Genomic DNA, 21,924 nt, shown 5'->3' on the forward strand with positions numbered 1-21,924 from the left:
GCATGGGTAGAGTTACTGTACTAGACTAAAATGAAATAATTTCTTTCAGCTGTTAATAAAAAAGAGAATCAGCTTGGAAGGAACTGGAGGGAAGCACCTGTCTAATCATAATTCTGTTTGTACAACACTTGGCACATTTGCAAATGGATTTACTTTTGCTGGTCTGAAACAATTCCAGTACTTTACTCTCCAAGTATGTCAAGTGGGTTCATATGTATTTAAAATATGTTCATATGTATTTAAAATAGCCTGTAACAGGATTTTTGTTATGCCAAAAAAGTGTTCCTGAGCCACAGAAGGACTTTTTCATCCATGGGATATAACTTTTACTCAGTTCTCTTCCTGTGAAAACTGAGTATGGAGAATCACACAGGAATCTGATTAAATGTTAGTTCATTTAAAAGTCCTATTTTAATGATATGCAGATGGCAAAGTAAGTGTAGCAATTCTGAACAAGGCCTTAGGAGTGTCACTGTCAGGGTGCTGCCCTTTGAACCTTGTATTAAAATCCACTCTAAAACAAGAGCTGTGAAAATGGGCAGCAGCTGTGGCAAAAGTTCTAAGACATTCAAAGGTCACTTCAGTGGAAAAACAGGCCAACCTTGAGAGTTTTGGAAATCTTGCTTCTGTTTCTAAGAATTACCAATACAATACCTTTTCCTTGTGAATTTTTACAGGCTCTTAAAACAAACTCAATAGGGCAATTAAAACCAGATGAGGATAGTATTGTAAATATTAAGTCAGTTCTGAGATTGTATTTGCATATTAAGAGATGCTTATATTAGAAAATATGGCATGAAAGGCTTCATTTTCCAAACCTGCCTTTAGAAAGGTGAAAAGCTGAGGGTATGGCCGTGTTCCCTGCTCTTCCAGAGCCTGCACACCTGCAGATTGGAGCTTGTGTGGAAACCAGAGGAGTGTGAGTGCCTGTCTAACTTACCTGCAGAGGGATTTCAGACCTGACATTTCAAATTAGGGTTTTTTTTCAAATTCAAGGAACATAGGGGACAGGACTGGTGTAGTGACAGACCACCCCCATGACAATTTCACACATTAATAAAGTTATTTCAGACTGTGCTTAAAAAGAGTTTCTGGTTGTTATGTTGAGGCATGGAGTCTTAGAATAATCAAGTTGAAAAACCCAGGAGAGTGAAAGGATTCAAAGGTGTAGCTCTTGTTAAGTCTCTGGGCAGAGACGAAAAGATAGTGTGCTGTTGAGAATAGTTCTGTTAATCAGTGTCTTAAAGACTCTGACCCGCTGAAGTTGTATCTTGAACTGATAAGGCTGCTGCACTTGTGCACTTAAAGGGAAGGAATTAAAGTACACCCTAAAATCCTGCTTGCATATATATTACTGAGCTACTTTGGTGGTTTCCCAAAATCAGGGAAATGTAGTCTGAGTGCACTGAGGTTCTGCCAGTGCTCTGATCTGTAGATTTTTTAGCTTTGCACTGTGCTGCAGAATCTGCCTTTGAAAGCTGTACATCTGTCTGTCCCTGACCACCATGGTGTGATAGAAGTGCTGTCCCCACCCTCTCCTGAATAAAGCCATTCCTCCTCACCCTGAAGGAAAACGCTGCAGAAACCTTTCTAGACACAAACATTATGAATTTCTTTTAGTATTTTAACTTGGTTTTCTGCTCTTTTTGTTAACTTTGATCAAAGCCAATAATGAAATAATTAGAATTAATGAAATAATGAAATATTTTATGTAGTACTAGAAATAATGAAATTCTTCCTTATTTCCAATACTACACAACTATGATAGTTACATGTTTTTTGTATTGTTGCAGTTTTCTTGGTACCATTTGTGTTTTCTTATGAAAATGAAGCAAAACCAAAAAGCTGATCCAGCAAGTTATATGTAAATCCAAAATAAAGTTGTATCACAGTAATATATACTACTACAAAGTTGATGTGCAATATTGTGAAAAATCAACAAATCTGAAAGCTAATACAAATACAGGTCAATAATCTAAAAGCATAAACAATAAGCACTGCTTCAGAGAATACTCTGGGTGGTTTTGAAGCCACTGAGTCTGAAGCAGGATGAACAAAACAATCCGGAGAAGAGCTGCATCCTGTGCTGGCAGCTTGTCCCCTTGGCAAACCCATGGCAGGAGTTCCCCAGCACCTGTAAATCCCAGATCCTGTAAATCTACACACTGGACACTTGTGCATTCAGGCACAGCAGCTGTCATGGGGATGGTTCAGTCATGTCTGCTCCACACTCAAATTCTTCTCTGTCCTTTAGACAACAAGATTTTTGGCACACCAACTGGTATAAGGACATCTTTGCATCTTAGAAAGTCAAGATGCTTCCTCATGAGAGAAAGTATAAGCTACACTTTCTTTTCAGCTTGGATCATACTCCACCTGGCAATTTAGGAAGAATTCACTGAAACTTGTCATTTTAATTTTAACTAGCACTGTCTTGCTGCTCACTTGTTTTGTGGCATTGTGTGTCTGTGCTGAACACCAAGATGTTAACTTAAAGTTGCACCACATTTTGTCTTGAGAATAAACAGCCTTTTCTTCAAACAGCAAAGTTGTATTTTAGGCTAGATTTACATTATTAACAGAACAAGTAGAGAATATGCTGTTGTCATTTCCATGACCTTAAAAATACACTAATATTGAAGACAGCAAGCATTCCATTACACCTCGTGCTGCTGAAAAGTCAAATTCAGGCACCAAGTTTTCTTTCTTGGATGAGATAAGATTCTTATCAGTGACATTCCTGCTGAATTTCATTTTCAGTAGGGGATGAAGTTTTCACATCACAATAGCTAAAATCATGTCCATACACTAGGTCCTTCTGAGAGAGTGGTTCATGAACTGTGACAGCACTCCATGTGTTCTTCCTCTGTAAGGATTTCTGTAAGAGTTCTCTCATTCTCTTGTTTTCTTTGGCTGTGGATTCCCACATGATTTCAAGTTCCCCTTCTGTTTTCCTAGGAAAAAAAATGAAGACAAATTTCAGCTTTAACAATGTTTCAGCAGTACAGAAGCACAGTATGTGGATAAACAAATTAGAAATAGCCTGTATTTAGGTGCCTGATTGAAATTCATTCCTTTTTTGCTTTTGAAAAAGCTCATTAAATGTAATGCTAAATAGGATATGACCAGAAAACCACCCGTTATGTAACAAGTTTGATTAAATCTGCACACAGAGCAGTGCATTTGAGACCCAGATATTGTGACTGTCCCTCCTGCACTGACTGAGGCTCCCTGGTGAGCACAGCTCTGCCCCTTCTCACTGCCCAGAGCACTGTGCCACCCCTCTGAGCCCCAAGGCTCTGCTCAGTGCCAGCCTCTGTGCTCAGCTCATGCATCTTTGGGGGAGCCAAACAAAAGCGATATCAACTCAGAAGGCAGACAAAGCCCAAGAGCTTGGGTTTCCTTTGGCTCCTAGTGTATGTCAAAATACAAACAAGGAAATGAACATCAGTTGATGTGAAAAGCACAGCTGATGCATGGAAAATGAGCACACATATTTTAATACACAACCAGAGGACACAGGCTCAAGCTGTGTCAAGGGTTGGATACAAGGAAAAAGTTTTTTACAGAAAGGGTGATAAAGTTCTGGAATGGCTGCCCAGGGAGGTGGTGGAGTCCCCATCCCTGGGTGTGTTTAACAAAGCCTGGATGTGGCACTGGGTGCCAGGGTTCAGCTGAGCTGTTGGGGCTGGGTTGGACTTGATGATCTTTAAGGTCTCTGCCAATCTGGTCATTCTGTGAATTTGTGAATCTGAACTCTTCTTGGAGGACTAATTTTGAAGCAGAGCTGAGAGATGCAGAGGCAGAGAGTGCTAACTGGCTTTGCAATGAGCAGTCAGAGCACACTGCAGTCCCAGGTAAGGCACTGCAGTGTGGCACCACTGCACAACTTGCAGTCTGGTACTTCACAGTTCAGCTGTTTCCCAGCTCAGCATCTGAGAAGAAGCAGTAGCATCCCAAGTGTAGTTACACAAGGGGATTTTGTTTGAAAATTCTGACCTGATTGAAATTTAAAAATGCATTCAGTAGAATTGAAATTTAAAAATGCATTCACTGCTTAGGGAGAGGGTGTCTTCTTGCTAGTCACAACCTCCCCTTCCTTAAGGAATTTGGATTACAGAGCAGCTTGGTTGCTACAGCTGCTGATGCTCTGTACATCTTTCTCAACACCAAAATTTCCTTGTCTCTACAGCTGGTTTGCCTTTTGAAACACAAGTCTTTGCCACTTGGCATTTAAAACTAAATACATGTGCTGTTTCCAGATGCCTTTAGACAAAAGGCATTACATTCATTTCTTATTAATGTAGGCTATTATTAATTAAATAAGTAAAAATAAAAATTAAATTAAACCCCTAACTTAGCCAAAATGTAGGATTTTATAACTTGTTGAGTAAGCAAAATTCCAGTGCTCCACTGATGTTTGAGGATGAAAAAATTATTAGATGTAGGTTCTGAAAGATTCCTCTTTAAAAAAGACATGCCCTCATTGAACTAAATTCATCCAGCCTTAAATCTCAGAATCTTATTTGGGCTGGCTCAGGAATTCATTATCATCTATCCTGTAACAGTTTATTTATATATTCCTTATCACCAAGGTTTTTATTATGGTTATAATTTTGTATGTCACCTCAGAGATAAGACAGCTCCTCCCCCTTGCCTGTGCTCAACTGCAAAGCTTTTCTGCTGTGGAGCCTCTTCCAAGGACAGTTTAATGCACTTTTCAAACTTACATTCTGCATCCAAAGCACAGCAGCTGTGACTACCTTGAGGTATTGTTTCTCTGCAGAAGTTTTATAAAATAAACTCTGACCCAGAAAACTCATAAAGGTCAATGAGCTGTCAAATAAGACCGGAAACATCTAGGAACTTGTTTTTAACCTGAGGTTCACATCATGAACTTTGTTTATATCTCAAACCTCTTATTTAAGGAAAGGTTGTGATATTGATATCTCTTATGGTTACTCAGTGACTAATAAAGATTGCATTATCAGCTGCCTGAAAAACAAAATGCTATTGCTTTCTCATTAAGGGTTGCTGGGAATTTGCAATCTTGTCTAGCAAAGGCTGTAATTACTGACAAGGCTCTAAAGAGCAGCTTCCAGTAAGGGAAATCTGTTCAAAAGCCTTCATTTATCAAAAGTACAACTATATCTATATGTGTTTCTTCTGAAAACCAAGTAGAAAAATTCTCATCCCTTGGATGCAATGGGTAAGTAGTGGAACTGCTGATTTTTCTTATGAGCTTAAAGAATGCAAGAGGGGAGAAAATTTCAAAGGCAAGTCATCTCTGTTATATTTGATGAAAGCCCATGCTAGTTTGGAGTACACTTGTTAAAAAGAGAAGGAGAGAAGCAGCATGGATACATTTCTTTGTCTACTTGTGAGGATGCTGTGACTGCAGTGTAGGAGTGATGGGGGTGGGACAGTCAGGATGGATGGAGATGAGATCTCTCTGAAACCAGGTTTTGGAACTTGGGGTTTATTGCACAGGGCCTGGGTGCAGGGTCCTGCTGGGAGCTGCCAGCCACAGAGAATAAAGAGAGTGGGAAAGAGAGAGAAGGCAGGAGCGTGGTAAAGAGGATGAGAGAGTAAAAGAGGTAAAGGGTAAAAGAGAGTAAGAGAGTAAAAGAGGGTAAGAGAGCGAGGTTCCCATTACAATACCATAAATCTTCTTCTGTGTTGAATATTCTAATTCTCACTAACCAATCTAGTACAATACACAAATCCTACAGCATTTACATACAGCCTATAAGAATCATTACATTACCACACTGTGTTACATTTTAAACCCTAAAAACTCCTCTTTGGGCCCCTTCTGCAAAGCTGTAGGGTCTGCTCTGACCCTTGGGCCTGTCTGCAAGCAGAGGGTGTTGTTCCATCAAAAGGGGATTACCTTCAGCTGGCCACACCATTGTTTTCCAGTTGTTCAGTAACTGAGGGATCTCAAAGCTTGCTTTCATTTCAATCTCACTTATAGTTTCCATATTCTCAAAATCCTGTGCCAGGCAATCATATTTACAAGGCTTTCCTGTTTCACCTTCCCCAGCAGTGCAGCTGCTGTGCCTGTGGGCACACTGGGGCTGGGCAGTGCCCTGTTTCACTGTGCTCCTCCTCAGGTTCTGCTCATCCCTCTGCAGGCTCTCACTGAAAGCTCAAGGCTCTTTCCAGATCTGAAGTGGGATTTCACTTTGCTTTTCAAGAGAACTTACCAGCAACAACAGGTACAGTATGCTTTTATGATAAACAATTTCATGGTGGTAGCTAAGTCAGACTTGCCCCAATTTCCTAACTCCATATTATTAAACTAAATGCATGAGCAAAATAAATTATATGAAATAATTTTCTGTGTTAACCTGCTTACAGTGATTCATCATATCTCCAGCTAGATTTTAAAGTAAACTGGCTTTTCTGCTTAAAATGTGGCATGCTACTCTAATTGTCATTATGTAACAGTGAAATTGGAGAATAAATTAGAGAATATTTATTTATTGTATGCACTTATCTTAATGTCTGTGTGGGCATTTTGCACAGAAATATTATCAGCTACACAGTATTCTGGACTAAAAATCTACTCTGTAAACACAGCTAGTCACAATAAATTGAAATGTTTGGTACCCTCCTAGCACTAAGGGACTTTAGTTGCTAAACTACAGATGATGAGCAACATCTGACCTACAAATAATTTTCCCTTCCTTACTCCTGTGACTGTGTGAAGGGAGAAAGAAAATAATAAACCTTGTAAAATCATAAAAAAAATCAGAAAAAGCAGACTAAAAGACATGTTTAATTTCCAGTTGATAGGCATAATAGAGTATATATATTATTTGGATTACGTTGGGAAACTATTTTATATTGCAGTACTTGAGAAGAATAATGGAATATGAAGTTAGTTCATGTCAATTGTATCAGCCATGGTGTTAGTTGGTTTTATTGATTTTGTTTCATAAGCATAAAAACTTATTATCTCTTATAGAGGTGTAGAATTTAGCTGACTTCTTAGTAACATTTAAAATTTTTTAATCTACATTTTTTAATACAGTAATCAAAGGAAAACAGCAAATCATGAGGTTAACCAAAATACTACTTGGAAGATTACAGTAAAAATTCTTTTTTACTTTTAGACTTGTGTTCATTATATTATATTCCAATAATTACTGTTAAGATTTAACTACCACCAGAAAAGAAGCAGTTACTCATTACACCACTCAATAATGTTGGAAACTACAGAAATGAAAGACATATCTTGATTGGATTAATCTTGGGCTTGTTTCCATAAACCACTTTTCTTTATCATCCTACAGTTAAATGCACTACAGTGGTGTAGTTCCAGGTGCAGATCCTGCTTCTTAAAAGGAAGCTGCAAGTATTAATTGTGTGTGTTTACTGAAAAATAAAAGGAATTATTTTGGACTGAAAAGGTAAAAGTGATTTAGTGTACTGTATGGAAAGTGTAATTAATTATTTTACACATCTATGCTGCATTATCTAATTTGTCTGCTTTGGGGCTTGAAGGGTAGATTTTGAATTATCCATATTGTGGGATTTCAAATTTTGCTCTATCCTACACTGAAAAAAAAACCCTCTTTATTTAATTGTTGTTCTGTACAGTAAAAAAATGTAACACGAGCCTAGAGATATGAAAGACATTTAATAGTTTAAAATCCTAAATAAATATTTCCAGAGAAATGTGAATCAGTTCAATCTGGTTTTTAATGTGAATTTCAGAGATTAATGGAATCTTCATTGTACAACTCTGCTACTTCCACCTGTTTAATTGCACTATACAAAGTAACTGAGAGGGACTGCACTGATATAAGGCAGATGATACCAAGCCCTGTTTTAATATTGTCTGTTAAAATCTATTTAAATCTATTATTTCACAATGGCAGTGATGACTTGAGAAATGACTGCTTATTACTTTTCTTCAGTTGTAAACTGAAACTGTTTTTCTTTTATGCTGATAATGCAAATGTGCTATGAAGCTTTCCACTATGAGAGGGAAAAATACTTTTAAAGGACTCTGTTTTTAAAGGATATCTCAACACTGCAGACATAATCTTCTATAAATCTGTTCCATTTTCTTCTCTTTATTTTGCACACAGCCAATCAAAGTCACTTGTTAACAGATCAGTAAAACAGACTCAAAAGAAAACAGATCTTTGGTGTACTCATCAGATTCCCTTCATTTCCTACTATTCTGAAAACTGAGGGCTATAAATGGGGAAGTGTTCAGCCTTTAGCAGAAGGTGCTATTAAAATAAATCAACATATATTTTGATTTACAGAATCCTTTCAAATTATCAAAGATTCACACAGATTGATATCCTCCTCAGACTGATATCCTTCTTAAGAACAGCAGCAGCCATATAGAATAAATTCCTCCTTCCAAAGACCTTTCTTTGGAGAGCTGGCAATCATGGGCAGGGTTTCAGCACTCTCATTTTCATGTCACAGGAGATGGTTTGTTTCCAGCTCTGCTGGAAAGCAAGTGCTGGTGGCCCTGTGCAGGTGCTTTCCTGTCACTGACATATTTTATGAAAATCCTTTTGCTAGGATTTTTCTCCTGAGAAGCCTCAGAAAAGAAATGTAAACAGTAACTATCTGATGGCTGTGGAATGTGGTCTGGAGATGCTTTACCAACAGGTTCATCTTTGATTGGTTGCATGTGAATTGTTTTTAACTAATGGCCAATGACAGCCAGCTGTGTCGAGGCTGTGAGCAGTCACAAGATTTTATTATTCATTCTTTTCTAGCCTTCTGATGAAATCCTTTCTCTATTCTTTAGTATAGTTTTAGTATATCATTCTCATAATATAATATAATATAATATAATATAATATAATATAATATAATATAATATAATATAAATCAGCCTTCTGAAACATGGAGTCAAGATTCTCATCTCTTCCCTGGGTACCCTCAAACACCACCACACTTTCCCTTGTCCCTTCACCTGCCTGTGCTCCCCTCACCTGTTTTGCTCCAGCACCTCCTTGAGGGTTTCCTGTTTGTCTTGCAGCAGTTGCTGCAGGTGCTTCTTTTCTTGCTCATACTGAGCAGTCTTCCTTTCAAATTCCTTCTCCTGCTCACTCATCTTGAGGTTGATATCTCCAAGCTTCCCAGCTGCTTTCTTTTTATATATCTGTAAGGGTTAAAGTTAATAGAAAAAAGTGGGATTATAGGAGAAATAAGGAGAAGTCATTCCCAACAAAAGAAAGAGTTAGAGATACTGATTGTCATTTGAATCTTTACATCGATGCTGCCTTGCTCAATTATGCCAGGTAGGCTGCGTTATGGGATTTTTTTGACCTATTTCTTAATATGAAGGTATTACACTTAATTTTGTTCTGCATAAAAAACTACAGTGTACAATGAATATCATACTGTATGTCTATTTTATTAGCTGCAACAAAAGGCTTATTTTCCAAAGCTACACTTCACAGCACATGTTGCTTACCACTTGCTGAAGAGTCATACTTATCAGTACATACCATGAAAAAGTGTTTCTGTTTTGTTAGTTGTTTAATCTTAATACTGAGAGGAAGAAAAGGATATGTTTGCTTCTTTGTTACATGCTGCTTCATGTAACAGTCCTCTTGATCAGTGAAGCACAAGTGATTTTTTGATTAATGGCTATAGTAACTGAATCATTAACTAATGACTGGTCTTATCTCAAAAATAAGAAATTAGTAACTTTGCTTTCTGAACTAACATCCTCATTAAATTGCATAAGCACACAAGAAACTGAAAACTGGTTTGTGTATTGTTACACATTTCTAGATGCTGCTGCTCTTGACAATACCAAAATCCAATATTAACTTAATTTTCTCATGATTACAAATAAAATGCTAAAACTGTTATTTTTCTCTGCATATTGTGATGTTTCCTACAGGCTACAGAACAGAGTTTTGGGATAGAAACACCTCCTTTAATAAAACTGTAAACTAATTTAGTGAAGCTTTGAAAATACTGCTAATATAAAGTTTTATTTCAGGTGCTCATCACTAAGGTTTTATCTTCATCTGAATCAGGGGAGAAGGATCTAAGCTTGCCTTTTGGAGAAATTTTAAAAAGGCATTTTTAGACATGCTGTATATAAGGCTATATAATCCTTCCCACAAAGTGTTTCCTTTTAACACTTACAAAATGTGTCATTGTGAAGTTTAATTTTCTAGAGGTAATAGGATAACAACAGGTAATATTTACCTAGAATATTAGTAATTCAATATATAAGCCTGACCAACATAGGGTTTTTATCCTAACTTTTCCCTGACAGTTCTAATAGAAGAATAAGAAGCCTGAAAGTTAACCAGCACCCAGAGAAGCCTCCAAAATGCAGAGTAATGTTAAGGAAGGCTACAAGTAAACAAGTTCCTTCTGAACAGAAGGCTGCTCAGAGCCAGCCTGGAGGAAGTGCAGAGTATAGGAAACAGCTGAACCTTCTCCTGTGTCAGTAAAAGGCCCAGCACGTGCCAGGTCCAGCCAGGTGTGACTGAAATGCCCTCTGTAGATTAGATGCCTGTAATAATTTCAAAGAACAAAAGCAAACTTCCTCTCTCGACTTTATCACAAGGAAGGAAGGCTGGTGAATTGTAGCACTGGTGAAACCCTGCTTTCCATCATGTGCTGCCCATCTGAGGTGTGTGTTTTAAGCTGCACTCTGTCCTCCCCAGCCCACAGCTCTGCCCTCCTGCTCTGCCTTTGCCAACTGCAGCTGAGTCCCGTGTGCAGAATGGTTGCAAAATCAGAGGGGAAAAGTGCACATTTTTCTTCTGGCCATGTGATTATAGTCTGAAACTAGGTTTGAGTGATGCGTGGTTCTGATCTTGTCTCCATGGACAGATTATAAATCTGTAAAATGCAGCATGGGCAGGTTGGTCACACTGACACAGGCAGCTGCTGGCACTTACAGATCCTTCACATCTTTGAATTGTTCAGGATAACCTATTACTGTGAAGTGAAGCAGGTAGCAGCAAACAGACTGGTGGAGGTGACAGTTTTAAGGAGCAGGATGTTAACACATAGCTGGAAATCATAATATTTCCCTCTAGAGATGGTCATGGCACCCCATGTACATAGCAAGCAGGATGAGGAATGATCATGGATGCAGGTGCTGGTACTGAAGAGGACATAATTTACTCCCAGGTGGTAAAGAGACAGTAAAACAGACTGCAGATGATGTAGAGGAACTATGCATACACGGTATTTTTGGGTCAGGGTATACATTATGCTGTCATTCTGGGTCTCCTAGGAGGCCCTTGGCCCCTGGGTTTGTCACAGAGATCTTGGAAATGGATGATTTTGTTGCAGTCATGGAAAGATAGGTTCTATTCAGCAGGCTCAGAATGCCTGGGACACATAACCAACCTTCCTGGGGATACTAATCTCCTCCCTGATTTTTGGCAGCACTTTTGTGTCAGTGGCAGTCTGTGCAAGTCATCTCCTGAGTTCACAGCTGAGTGGAGAAGTGTCTGAAGCTGTTTCAGTTTTCTCAGAAAAGCCAGCACAAATTTGGGCACATTTCTCTCTCCTCTGCACACAGATCAACTTATGAGTGTGAAACAGAATCCAGTGTTTCCTTACCAGTGAGATGAATGCATTTCCTTTCAATTTTGGTTACACTTTCTGTTTTCTATGCAAACATGGTTAACTCTGGGAAATAAGCTACATAGTATAGAAAATAGTGACATACACCAGAATAATTCAGAGATTCTTTCCATACATCAGCTAACAACACAAAGTGTGAAACATTTTGAACACAGGAATGAAGGGAATACAGGTGTTGCAATATTATATGCTGTACTACCTGAGCCCTTGTATTTCCTGATTGGTAACTTGGGACAAAAAGAGGGGTGAATTCCTGCCCTGATAATTAAAATATTTAGGGAAAAAAATAATCCATTTTTAGGACTGACAGAACAATGGAAGCAGTTTCTTAAGTGGCTGCATTTAAAAAACCAGCAATGCTCCATGAATTTTCAAGGGTCTCATGCTGGAAAAAATCTAGAGTCTAACAAAGCAGAATGAATACTCTGAAGAGAAAAGCCATGTATGCAGCAAGACTTAAATCAATCCATGTTATCCTGATTTCAGACACAAAGCACCTTTCCCTAAGTCCACATTAATGTGGATAGGAACATGGCAAAGGAACACTGGTGACAGGAACATTGTCTCCATCAAATGTGCTGGCATGAACAACTGCTTATACAAATCAGCAAGTTCTGCAATTCTAAGAACATGCAGTTCTAAATACACTGCTCCTCAGTGATCAGGAAGTGCTAGGAACAAATCTTTATTGCTTTCTTTTCATCAATCACAATTTTGTACTCCAAATGCAATAGGGAGCAAGAGGACAGGAAAAAAATTAAGGCCAAATTAGTAAACTTGCATGAAAATGAGGGCAGTTACAGCAGGAGATGGTAGATGTCTTCAATACAAAGGTTGTTTCTGTTTTTACTAAAACCTCATGACTAACAAAATTATTATCAGATAGAGATTCAGAATGAATGAACTTCTTGTAATTATTTTTATCAACAGTGTGTGTGCATAATTTAAAGATTAATTACATTTGCAGTAAAGGAAAGGAAAAGGTGTGTAATGATGAACTGGATGCAAATTCTGTTATCAGAGATTTACTATTCACAGTTGTAAGTCCAAAACCCTGGATTGTTTTCACAGAATTTCTACTAGAAATGTTTGACTAAAATACTTCATAAAAAGACAGATTTTTCTGTGTTAGCTGTCCCTTTTGCATGAAGTTGAAGGACTCCCTGATGAGACAAACATGTCCAAGCTCATATTAAAAGAGAACAGTGCAGAATTCTGACTGTAAAGAAACAGTTTTAATACCAGAAAGATTGGCTTCCTCAAATTCTTGCCATGGATCATCAAACTGCTTGGTAATTACAATTATGAACTACAAAGAGAACTCCCAGGAAACCACAGCCAAAGTACTACCTCAGGTTATGCTGACCATGGCACGAGTCAGTATCTCTCAGTTCACAGGATCACAGAATGAATTAGCTTGGAAAAGACCTTTGTGATCATGAAGTCCAACCCATGACCTTAACACCTCCTCATCCACTAAACCATGGCACTGAGCACCACATCCAGCCACCTTACACAGCTCCAGGGACAGTGACTGCAGCACCTCCCTGGGCAGCCCATTCCAATGCCCCATCACCCTTTGTGTGAAGAACATTTCCTAATGTCCAGCCTAAACCTCCCCTGGCACAGCTTAAGGCTGTGTCCTCTTGTCCTGTCACTAAATGCCTGGGAGAGAAGAGTGACCCTCACCTGAGCACAGGCACCTTTCAGGCAGAGGGTAAAAAAGTCACCCCTGAGTCTCCTTTTCTCCAGGCTGAGCACCCCCAGCTCCCTCAGGGGTTCCTCACAGGGTTTGTGTTCCCAGCCCCTCTCCATCCTCGTTGCCCCCTCTGGACATGCTCAAACATCTCAAGATCCTTCCCAAGCTGAAGGCCCAGACTGGACACAGCACTCAGGGTGTGCCCTCAGCAGTGATGAGCACAGGGGAAGGATGATCTCCCTGCTCCTGCTGGCCACACCATTCCTGATCCAGGCCTGGAGCCATTGGCCTTCTTGGCCACCACGGCACTCTGCTGGCTCCAGTTCAGCTGCTGTTGGCCAGTGCCCAAGGTCCCTTTGTGCCTGGGCACTGCCCAGCCACTCTGTCCTCAGCCTGAAGGGGGTTTTGTGGCCAAAATGCAGGATTTGGCATTGGGACTTGTTAAATGTCACACTTGGCCCATCTATCCAGCCTGTCCAGGTCCCTCTGCAGATCCCTCCTACCCTCCAGCGGACCAACACATGCTCCCAGCTTGGTGTCATCTGCAAATTTACTGATGGTGGACTCAATCCCCTCATCCAGATCATCATGGAAGATACTGAACAGGAGTGATCAATGCCCCAGCAGAGCCCTGAGGGACATCCCTGGTGCCTGGCTGTAAGCTGGATGCAGCACCATCCCCACCACTCTCTGAGCCATCCAGCCAGGTCTGAGCCCAGCACAGAGAGTACTCATGTCCTGTTGGGATCTTTAGCTGCTCAGAGTGACCCCAAGATGTGTTAGAAAGTCTCTTTTCCCAGCCTGGCACTCGAAGAAGCAGTCAGGGCTCTTCATTTCTCAGTCTCAAGGTTGTTTATTGCATCTTATCTATAAAATTCTTTCTCCTGCCCTGCCCAGGTCCATCCAGCAGGACAGTTCCAGGCACTCTGCCTGCCCCCAGGGCAGTGTTATGGCTTTATACTAAAAACTATGTGTGCAATGTTTACAATTACTTTCCAATACCTGTAACCTATGTTAGACAGTGAGCTTCTACTCTAAACCAATCTGTAAGTGCCACCATCACAGCAGAAGATGGAGGCCAAGAAGAAGAAGGAGAAAGGCTGGACACGCCCAGATCCCCCCATCTTGTCCCCTGAATCCCCATTCTAAAAACCCCAAAAAATCTATTTTTCACCCTGTGATAAATTCACTATCATTCTACTTAATTTGTCATGGCTTGCAGATCTTCATCTGAGGTTGGTAATTTGCTCCATGGGTCATAATCAAACCCACAGGTGTTTTGGGCTCTGTGCCAGGGTCTCTGAGCCCCCTGGCAGGGGTGTTGGCAGTCCAGGACAGCCAGAGGGATGTCCTGGGTCCTGCCACTGTCCCAGCCCTGGGCTGCAGCTTTTCCAGGAGGGAGCTGTGGGACACAGTGCCAAAGGCCTTGCTGGAGTCCAGGTAGACACATCCCCAGCCTTCCCCACTGTCATAGACACATTTTATGAAAAATCTTTTTCTTAGGATTTTTTCCCCTGAGAAGCTGAGAGGCCTCAAGAACAAAATGTAAGCAATGGTTATCTGCTGCTGTGGAATGCAACAGGTGCATCTGGGATTGGTCTCATGTGGTTGTTTCTAATTAATGGCCAATCACAGTCAGCTGGCTCAGACTCTCAGTCAGTCACAAGACTTTATTATCATTCCATTATTTTCCTTTGCTTGCAAGCTTTCTGATGAAATTCTTTCTTCTATTCTTTTAGTATAGTTTTAGTATATCATTTTCTTTAATATAATACATGTATCATAAAATAATAAACCAGCCTTCTGAAACAGAGTCAACATTCTCATCTCTTCCCTCGTCGTGAGACCCCTGTGAACACCACACCCCACATCCACAGGTGGGTCACCTGGTCACAGGAGATCAGGTTGGTCAGGCAGGTCCTGCCCCTCCTAAACCCACGCTGGCTGTTTCTGATCCCTGGCCACCCTGTGGGTGCCCTGTGCTGGCACTCAAGGTGATCTGTTCCATAACCTTGCTGGGCACCTGGAGTTCCCCAGAGCCTCCTTCCAGCCCTTCTTGGGGATGGGCTCACATTGGCTCCTCCAGTCCTCTGGGACCTCCCTGTTGAGCCAGGACTGTTAGTTTTGTTTTTTCAAAACTTTTGAGGATAATCCATACATAAGTCTTTCACATAACATTGGCAGAGATTAACTACTTTTCTCATTAAAAAACCCCAAACATTTCACAATAGATATTTAGCTTAGAAACACTGCTTACCTTTACTTTTTCTTCCAATCTTCCTAAGCGCAGGCTGCCTTCTATAATTTTCTTGAGAACACCCTGATTCTCATTTTCCAAACATCTGGCCTGCAACCATGCAGTAAACAAAGCCACATGTAACACTCTGTCTGTTTGTCAGGGCAGACGAAATGCACACACTGAGGGAAGCAGCAATTTCATTTTGAACTCCCACTGTCAGAAGAACCAACATGGATAAAGGGTCCTGGAAATTATTCTCAGAACAGCTCATTAATAATTTGTCAGCTGACTGTGAATACTATGCAGCAGTATTATTCTGAAATGAAACATACTGTAAACCCAACCAATTCTGTGGGTTTTCCTACAAATCTAAGTATGCATTAGTAGGGATCCCATTTTATGCACAAGACCCATCCTTTAGGTCACATTTAGCAATCTGCTCTCAAACAAGCCCTTGAATTTGGCAGGGGTTCAGGCAAGGATATTTTTAATATGGCATGATTAATATTTAAAAGCAGATATCCCAGAGATTGAGATCTAAGAATTCAGTTCCCCCAGTTTCTAGGATACATTTGTTGTGCCCAGTTTCAATCCTGAAGCCCAGGTTGTAGTGGACAAGGATTTGAGCTGTGTCACCATAGCTCTCTCCTAGAATTAGGAATTAACTGCTCTATCTTTTTATCCAATGCTGATGACAACCTTTGTCTGCTACCTGAACAACAAGCAAAAGAAGCTTTATTTTTACAAAGTTTTGTGAAATTATTTCAGATTCAATCTGAAGACAAAAGCATGAATATGAAAAATTGAAATTGTGCCCAGCATCCTGTAAAAGAAACAAAATGAGTTTACAAAAGGCCCAGAAACCTCCATGCCAGGCACTTCCACTAAAGAGAAGTTGTTCCAAAACTCTCAATCAGCCTGTCAAAATGACTGCAAACCAACAAGGAGCAATAATATGCATCCACAGCAGACAGTCCATACAGATAAGGATAACAGTCCACCCTTAAGACTCAAAACAAATATTAAAATTTTATGATTGTGTGCAATTTTTAAATACATGTAGCTATTTCTAAATACATGAGCTATTTTGAAATACATGTAACATCAACTTCTAAAACTGGGTTAAAAAAATCTTTTAAACTTGCCAAGTGCCATTTCAGACCCTAATGCTTATGTTATTAAGACTTAATTATATTACCTCCAGAAAAAAGGGTAGTTGCTTTTAATTGCTCCTCTAGAAAAAAATCTTTCATTGCTCCTATCCTATTTGCTAAAGTCTACTTAAACAGAGCTAAATCCTTAAACTGGAATTACAGCTTTATTCTTTGATAATTCAGATTAATAATAACTTGTGCCAGTAGCATGATAACTGTATGAAATAGGAATTAAGTCACATTAATTATTTAAAGGTAATTACCAAAAATACAAGATGATCACGTTCTTTAGCTATCTTCTCCACCAGCCCAATAAGGTTTGCTAGATAGTGATGGGCTGCAACTTCTTTTTCCATTGCTTCCTCCAGCTGCACTTGCAAAAGACCAATTTTCTTCTTTAATCGTCTGTAAAAGAAAAGGGAAAATCTTTGGATTGGGAATTAGCAATGGCCTTAAAAAACTTGTATCACACATGCAAATCAACATGTACAAGTCTCAAACAATCATACATACTGTTAAAAATGCACTGGCTCAGAATATTTGCAGTGCCAATAGCACTATGTTCCAATTTTTGGGGCTGTTTTTTCTTTACAAAATGTTATCTGAATAACAACAGTAACAATGGTGCAAAAGAACAGTTTGTGCAATGGCTACAAGCTCATATTTCTTAAGATATAGAATAACAATACTGTATTTTTAAAATGTTGTGAATTCCTCTCTAAGCAACCAGGTGCATAAGAAGATCTGCAAATAGTAAAAGTCTTATTCTTTTGTAACTGCAAATTGGGTATGTCTACTCATCTTATTTTCACATAAGTTCACCTAATGATTAATTGCTACAGCTAACTACTAACTACTAAATTAAAGATATATTCCTAATTTGCAAATAGACACAGAAAAGTGAGCATGAAAACACAAAAATTAGCAAAACTTGACAACCAGGCCTCTAGACATGACAAACATGTTCAGATAACATGGGTTTTTTTGCAGTAGGTAGAAAATACACATTATGGGAAGTCAGACAAGATTTTTACAGATATTTCTGTTGTTTTTAGAAATACAATTATTTCTGTACAAGAAAATAAGACCATTATAAGACCTGTTTGTCTTTTGAGTCAACTGCATCTCAGTTTCCAGGATCTTCTTGTCAGCCATGAAGTTATTTTTCTCTAAGAGCAGTTTCTTGTTTTCACTTTGCAGTGATGCCATTTTTCCCATTACTGCTTCCACCTCAGAGAGTTTTTTCTCCTGCTCCTGCTGTAAACAACTGCAAAAACCAACAGTGTAGAACAGGTATCATGCACAGATCTACATCACTAAAATGCTGAGTTACAGGAAATACCCATGTTGAAATTCTGAAATAAGATACACTGAGAATGCTCAATGTTCCCTGGTGACATCAGAGAGGTATTACAATCTCACATCAAATTATTCAAGTAATTCCTTCTGACTTCACTTAATTTAAATAATAAAAATATGCTGCCCAGATGTAATCCCTTTGTGTTTCTTTTTCTTTTCAAATAAATTACTATCAACACCAAAATACAAGATGTGAGGACTTCTCAGGATGGCACTGTACCATGAAACAGTAACCAGCATTATCCAAAGGCTTGAGAGCATTCAAATATATGGAATGTCTTCACAGAAACATTACTCTGCAGTAACCAGCACTGTCCAAAGGCTTGAGAGCATACAAATTTATGCAAAGTCTTCACAGAAACATTACTCTGCAGATTATGCTGCACAGCAGCACTTTTGAGTTGTGATGTTTCATGTAATTTCCATATAGTAACAACTGAAGAAACTTAGAACATCTAGCTCAGAATTTCAGGATTCTTTAGACATGTTCCAAAGAACACAAGAATGAAAATGTTTTTTATATAGTAGTGATAGAAGCAAATAGATTTGACAAAAATGGTATTTTTAATGCCTCCTCTTCTACTATTCAAAATGGTACAATTAGCAGTAGGTACTCTATGGTAAAAACACTTCTGCCAATATTTCTAGAACTGGGATTTTGTAATTGTAAATGTCTCTAAAAACTAAGACTGTTTTTTAAAGACTTCTTTCCCTTTTTTTTTTGTGCTTTGGTGGTTACCTTGCTGAATTACCAGCATAAATTTCCTCCCCACAGAGTGCTGTGTGTCATGTGCATGCCTTGCACCATTGTTTCTCCATATGTGCACCCTATATAAACTCACACCTTTTTAAATCATTCACCACAGCCAAGTGCTCCTTTTCTGGTATTCTGCTGTCCACTTTGGCTTTCAGCTCTTCACATGTAGAACACAAAGCTTCCAGCTGCTTCTGGTACTCTGCTATTTCTTTCTCTTGGCTCTTGTTCTTATCTTCTAAGATTACTATTTGTTTGGTCAACTTTGAAGCTTTTGGAAAGAGGGGAAAAAAAGTCAATTGTGTATAGCAGAACTAATTCAAGCACTGAGTGAAACTTCAACAAAACCATTACTACATTCATTCCTAGTTGTGTACAACATTACGTAACAGAAAATTTGTCAGTTTGTGTTTTAACAGTTTGGACTTGACATTTTGCTGTCTCAAGAAACTTGTTTTGGAATAGTGCAGAAACTTCAAGAGTACTTCTTTTCAAGGCTATAAGCTCACTGAAATGTCATTTTACTCTGAAAAATTCTGATTCAGTTTGAAGTGCTCTTCAATTATGCTAAATGATTGTGCTGCTGCTAAACAGTTCTCATTTTTTCAGAAGTTAAAATGGAGTATTTTTTATAGTGTAAATAGGTGATAGTGACATTTTTTTAAAGTATCAGTTGACATCCACAGCTTGATCTCCTATTAATGTTACCTACATTCAAGGACACTTTTTAGACATACATAAAGTTGCAAAAAAACCCCCAGCCAACCAAAACCAAAAAAAAAAAATTACAACAGAAAACAAACAAAAACCCTCCAAAAATCAAAACCTGCAGTACCACCTTTAGTGTAATTCAGATGAATAGCAACTCAAGCACTTTTACCTTCTTGGACATGCTGTCTGTGACTATCTTTTGCTTTAGCTTGTTGAATTTTGAGTTGCTCCATCAACACTGTGTTTTCTTCCAAGACAAGCTTGGCCTGAGTTTGTAGCAGCTGCCTGCAATGATAAATGTAAATAAAATATAACTCAGATGTTATGTCCAAAGAACAAACACAACTGATTGTCAACAGTGTAAACTTAAAAAATCATATTTGAACCTCTTTAAAAAGCAGATTAAAAATCCTTATTGAAAGCAAAAAAAAAACTTCTTCAACCTCCTTGTGAGCAGAAGCTCACCCACAGTACACTGACAGCAGGATGAAAACTGCAGTGGCAGAAAATTCTCTGGGCAGCAGGTCTGCATCAAAACCATCCCTGTGCACTCCCATCCCAATTCCAAGAGAGAGAGGAGCTGAATCCCAGCCAAAATCTCCAGGGATCTCTGCACTTCCCAAGGGAAAGCCCCTCAGCTGAGAGCCTGCAGTCAGCTGCACTCTTCCTCCTCCTCCTCCCAGCCACATCTTTCAAGTATCAGTCATTCCCATCTCTTAAGCAACAAATGGGAGAAAAAAAAAATAATAAAAAAGGAAAAATCCTAACCTCCAACAACTACTTGACTTCATTATGCACTGTCTCACTTAATTTCATTTGCATTGTCTCACTTCTCAAAAACATCAAATTCTTCTAATGCCACATTCCAGTGCTATTTTGTATTAGTGGAAAACTGATGCCATTGGCACACTGTAAAGGTATGTAACCTGCAATACCTAGGACAGAATTACATGGGCTTCCCCTGCAAAACTCCACATTCATATTTAATCTTTACTCCAAAACTGTTCCAGGCATTGCAGATCAGCATTGTTCCAATACGACAATTGTGATGCTATTAATTCTTCAGAAAAACACTGTTTACAGACAAAAAAAATTTCCTTAAGATCTGTAATTTTAAAAGTTCGCATGCAGTAAGCAAAATAATTTTAAACTTTGAAATTAATTTCTAGGAATATAACTTGCCATTCTGTTGGGGAAATGCAGTTATTTAATTGCCCATGCAAATCTTCATTCTCCTTCACCAACTCTTCAACTCGTGCTTTAAAATTCTTCATATCCTCCTGGAAGACAAAGGATTTCATATAAAGTTCTTTATAATTATTTTGCAAAAACATGCTTAGGTGCCTTCTAGTTCTTATCATAATAGAATATTATTTCAGTACTCACTCATCTCTAATTCAGGTATGCATATTTGATTTCTAAATTGTTTCATTAATCTAGTAATATTTGGTTAAAATAATACTGATATTGTGGCACAATTTTACAAGTTGCAGACCCTCAGAAGAATTCTGGAAATTACTGGATGACATTATCCATTTTCAGTAGGAGTGACATGGATTTGGACATGGTAAGACAACACAGTGAATTTACAGTAATATAAAAAAACCCTTGCTGTTTCCTGCTTATTTTATGGCTGAATTTTTTGAAGGAAATACTTTTTTTTTTAAAACCCAGGAAAGTTGCACTCTGAAACAAATAGCTATTTTTTCAAAGATTCAGTGACAAAAAATACTTCTAAAAAGCAAAAAGAGTACCTAATCTTTTAATACCTAGAAGTATTCTTCTGCCACAAAACCCACAAGCAGCTACAAGAGCACTGAGTTCCCACTATGAATTTAGGACTAAATTCTTTCTACCACTGAGCAGTTTATGGTTTGTTCCATTTTTAGAGCATATCTTACACATGTCAGTGTAGTGCATGCTCCTAAATGCGAACAGGCTGATAAAAACAACCAAGCCAAGAGACAGCACAATACTAAGCATGGACAAGTAAAACAAAGTTGCTTTAAATTTTAGGCAGAGAACATCACAGGCAAATCCCTTTAAAAAATTCAGTAATTTATTTCTGCTTTAGTGGATATTTTTTCTAAATGGCAACTTGCCTCATGTTCAAGAATAAAATCTTCCTTTTCTCTTATTCTATCTTCATATGCCAACAGAAGAGGTGACAAATACTTCATATCCAACTTAAAAGAAAATTAAAAAATAAATACGTGTAGATTAATTACAAGCACACAGACCATTATATACAGAATGATGCTGCAGAAACACCTCACAGTACTGTGTTAGCAGCAAGCTTTGGAAAGGAAAAGACCTCATGCTTCACTTGCATCCTTCTTCTAAAAAGCAGCTTTAACTTACCACTATATGTAACACAGCAGATTAAGGATGCAAATGAATA

General features: G+C 38.7%; 1 protein-coding gene across 2 annotated transcripts in view; it reads right to left on the minus strand.

The window, feature by feature from the left end:
- Positions 1–1,863: 1,863 nt before the first annotated feature.
- CEP89 (centrosomal protein 89) overlaps positions 1,864–21,924 on the minus strand; it is a 33,121-nt gene continuing 13,060 nt past the window's right edge. For both annotated transcript variants that reach the window (XM_054296368.1, XM_054296366.1), the window contains exons 11-19: positions 21,626–21,709; positions 20,702–20,803; positions 19,693–19,804; positions 18,903–19,083; positions 17,799–17,966; positions 16,963–17,104; positions 15,564–15,653; positions 8,973–9,142; positions 1,864–2,954 (exon numbers count right to left, since the gene is read on the minus strand). In XM_054296368.1, the coding sequence (XP_054152343.1) occupies positions 2,729–2,954; positions 8,973–9,142; positions 15,564–15,653; positions 16,963–17,104; positions 17,799–17,966; positions 18,903–19,083; positions 19,693–19,804; positions 20,702–20,803; positions 21,626–21,709 (1,275 nt within the window). In that variant the 3' untranslated portion in view covers positions 1,864–2,728. The remainder of the gene's footprint in view (positions 2,955–8,972; positions 9,143–15,563; positions 15,654–16,962; positions 17,105–17,798; positions 17,967–18,902; positions 19,084–19,692; positions 19,805–20,701; positions 20,804–21,625; positions 21,710–21,924) is intronic.

This window comes from Melozone crissalis, unplaced genomic scaffold (assembly GCF_028551555.1).
Source record: "Melozone crissalis strain CALT ecotype California unplaced genomic scaffold, PUWL_Pcris_2 ptg000007l_1, whole genome shotgun sequence".
NCBI classification, from domain to species: domain Eukaryota; kingdom Metazoa; phylum Chordata; class Aves; order Passeriformes; family Passerellidae; genus Melozone; species Melozone crissalis.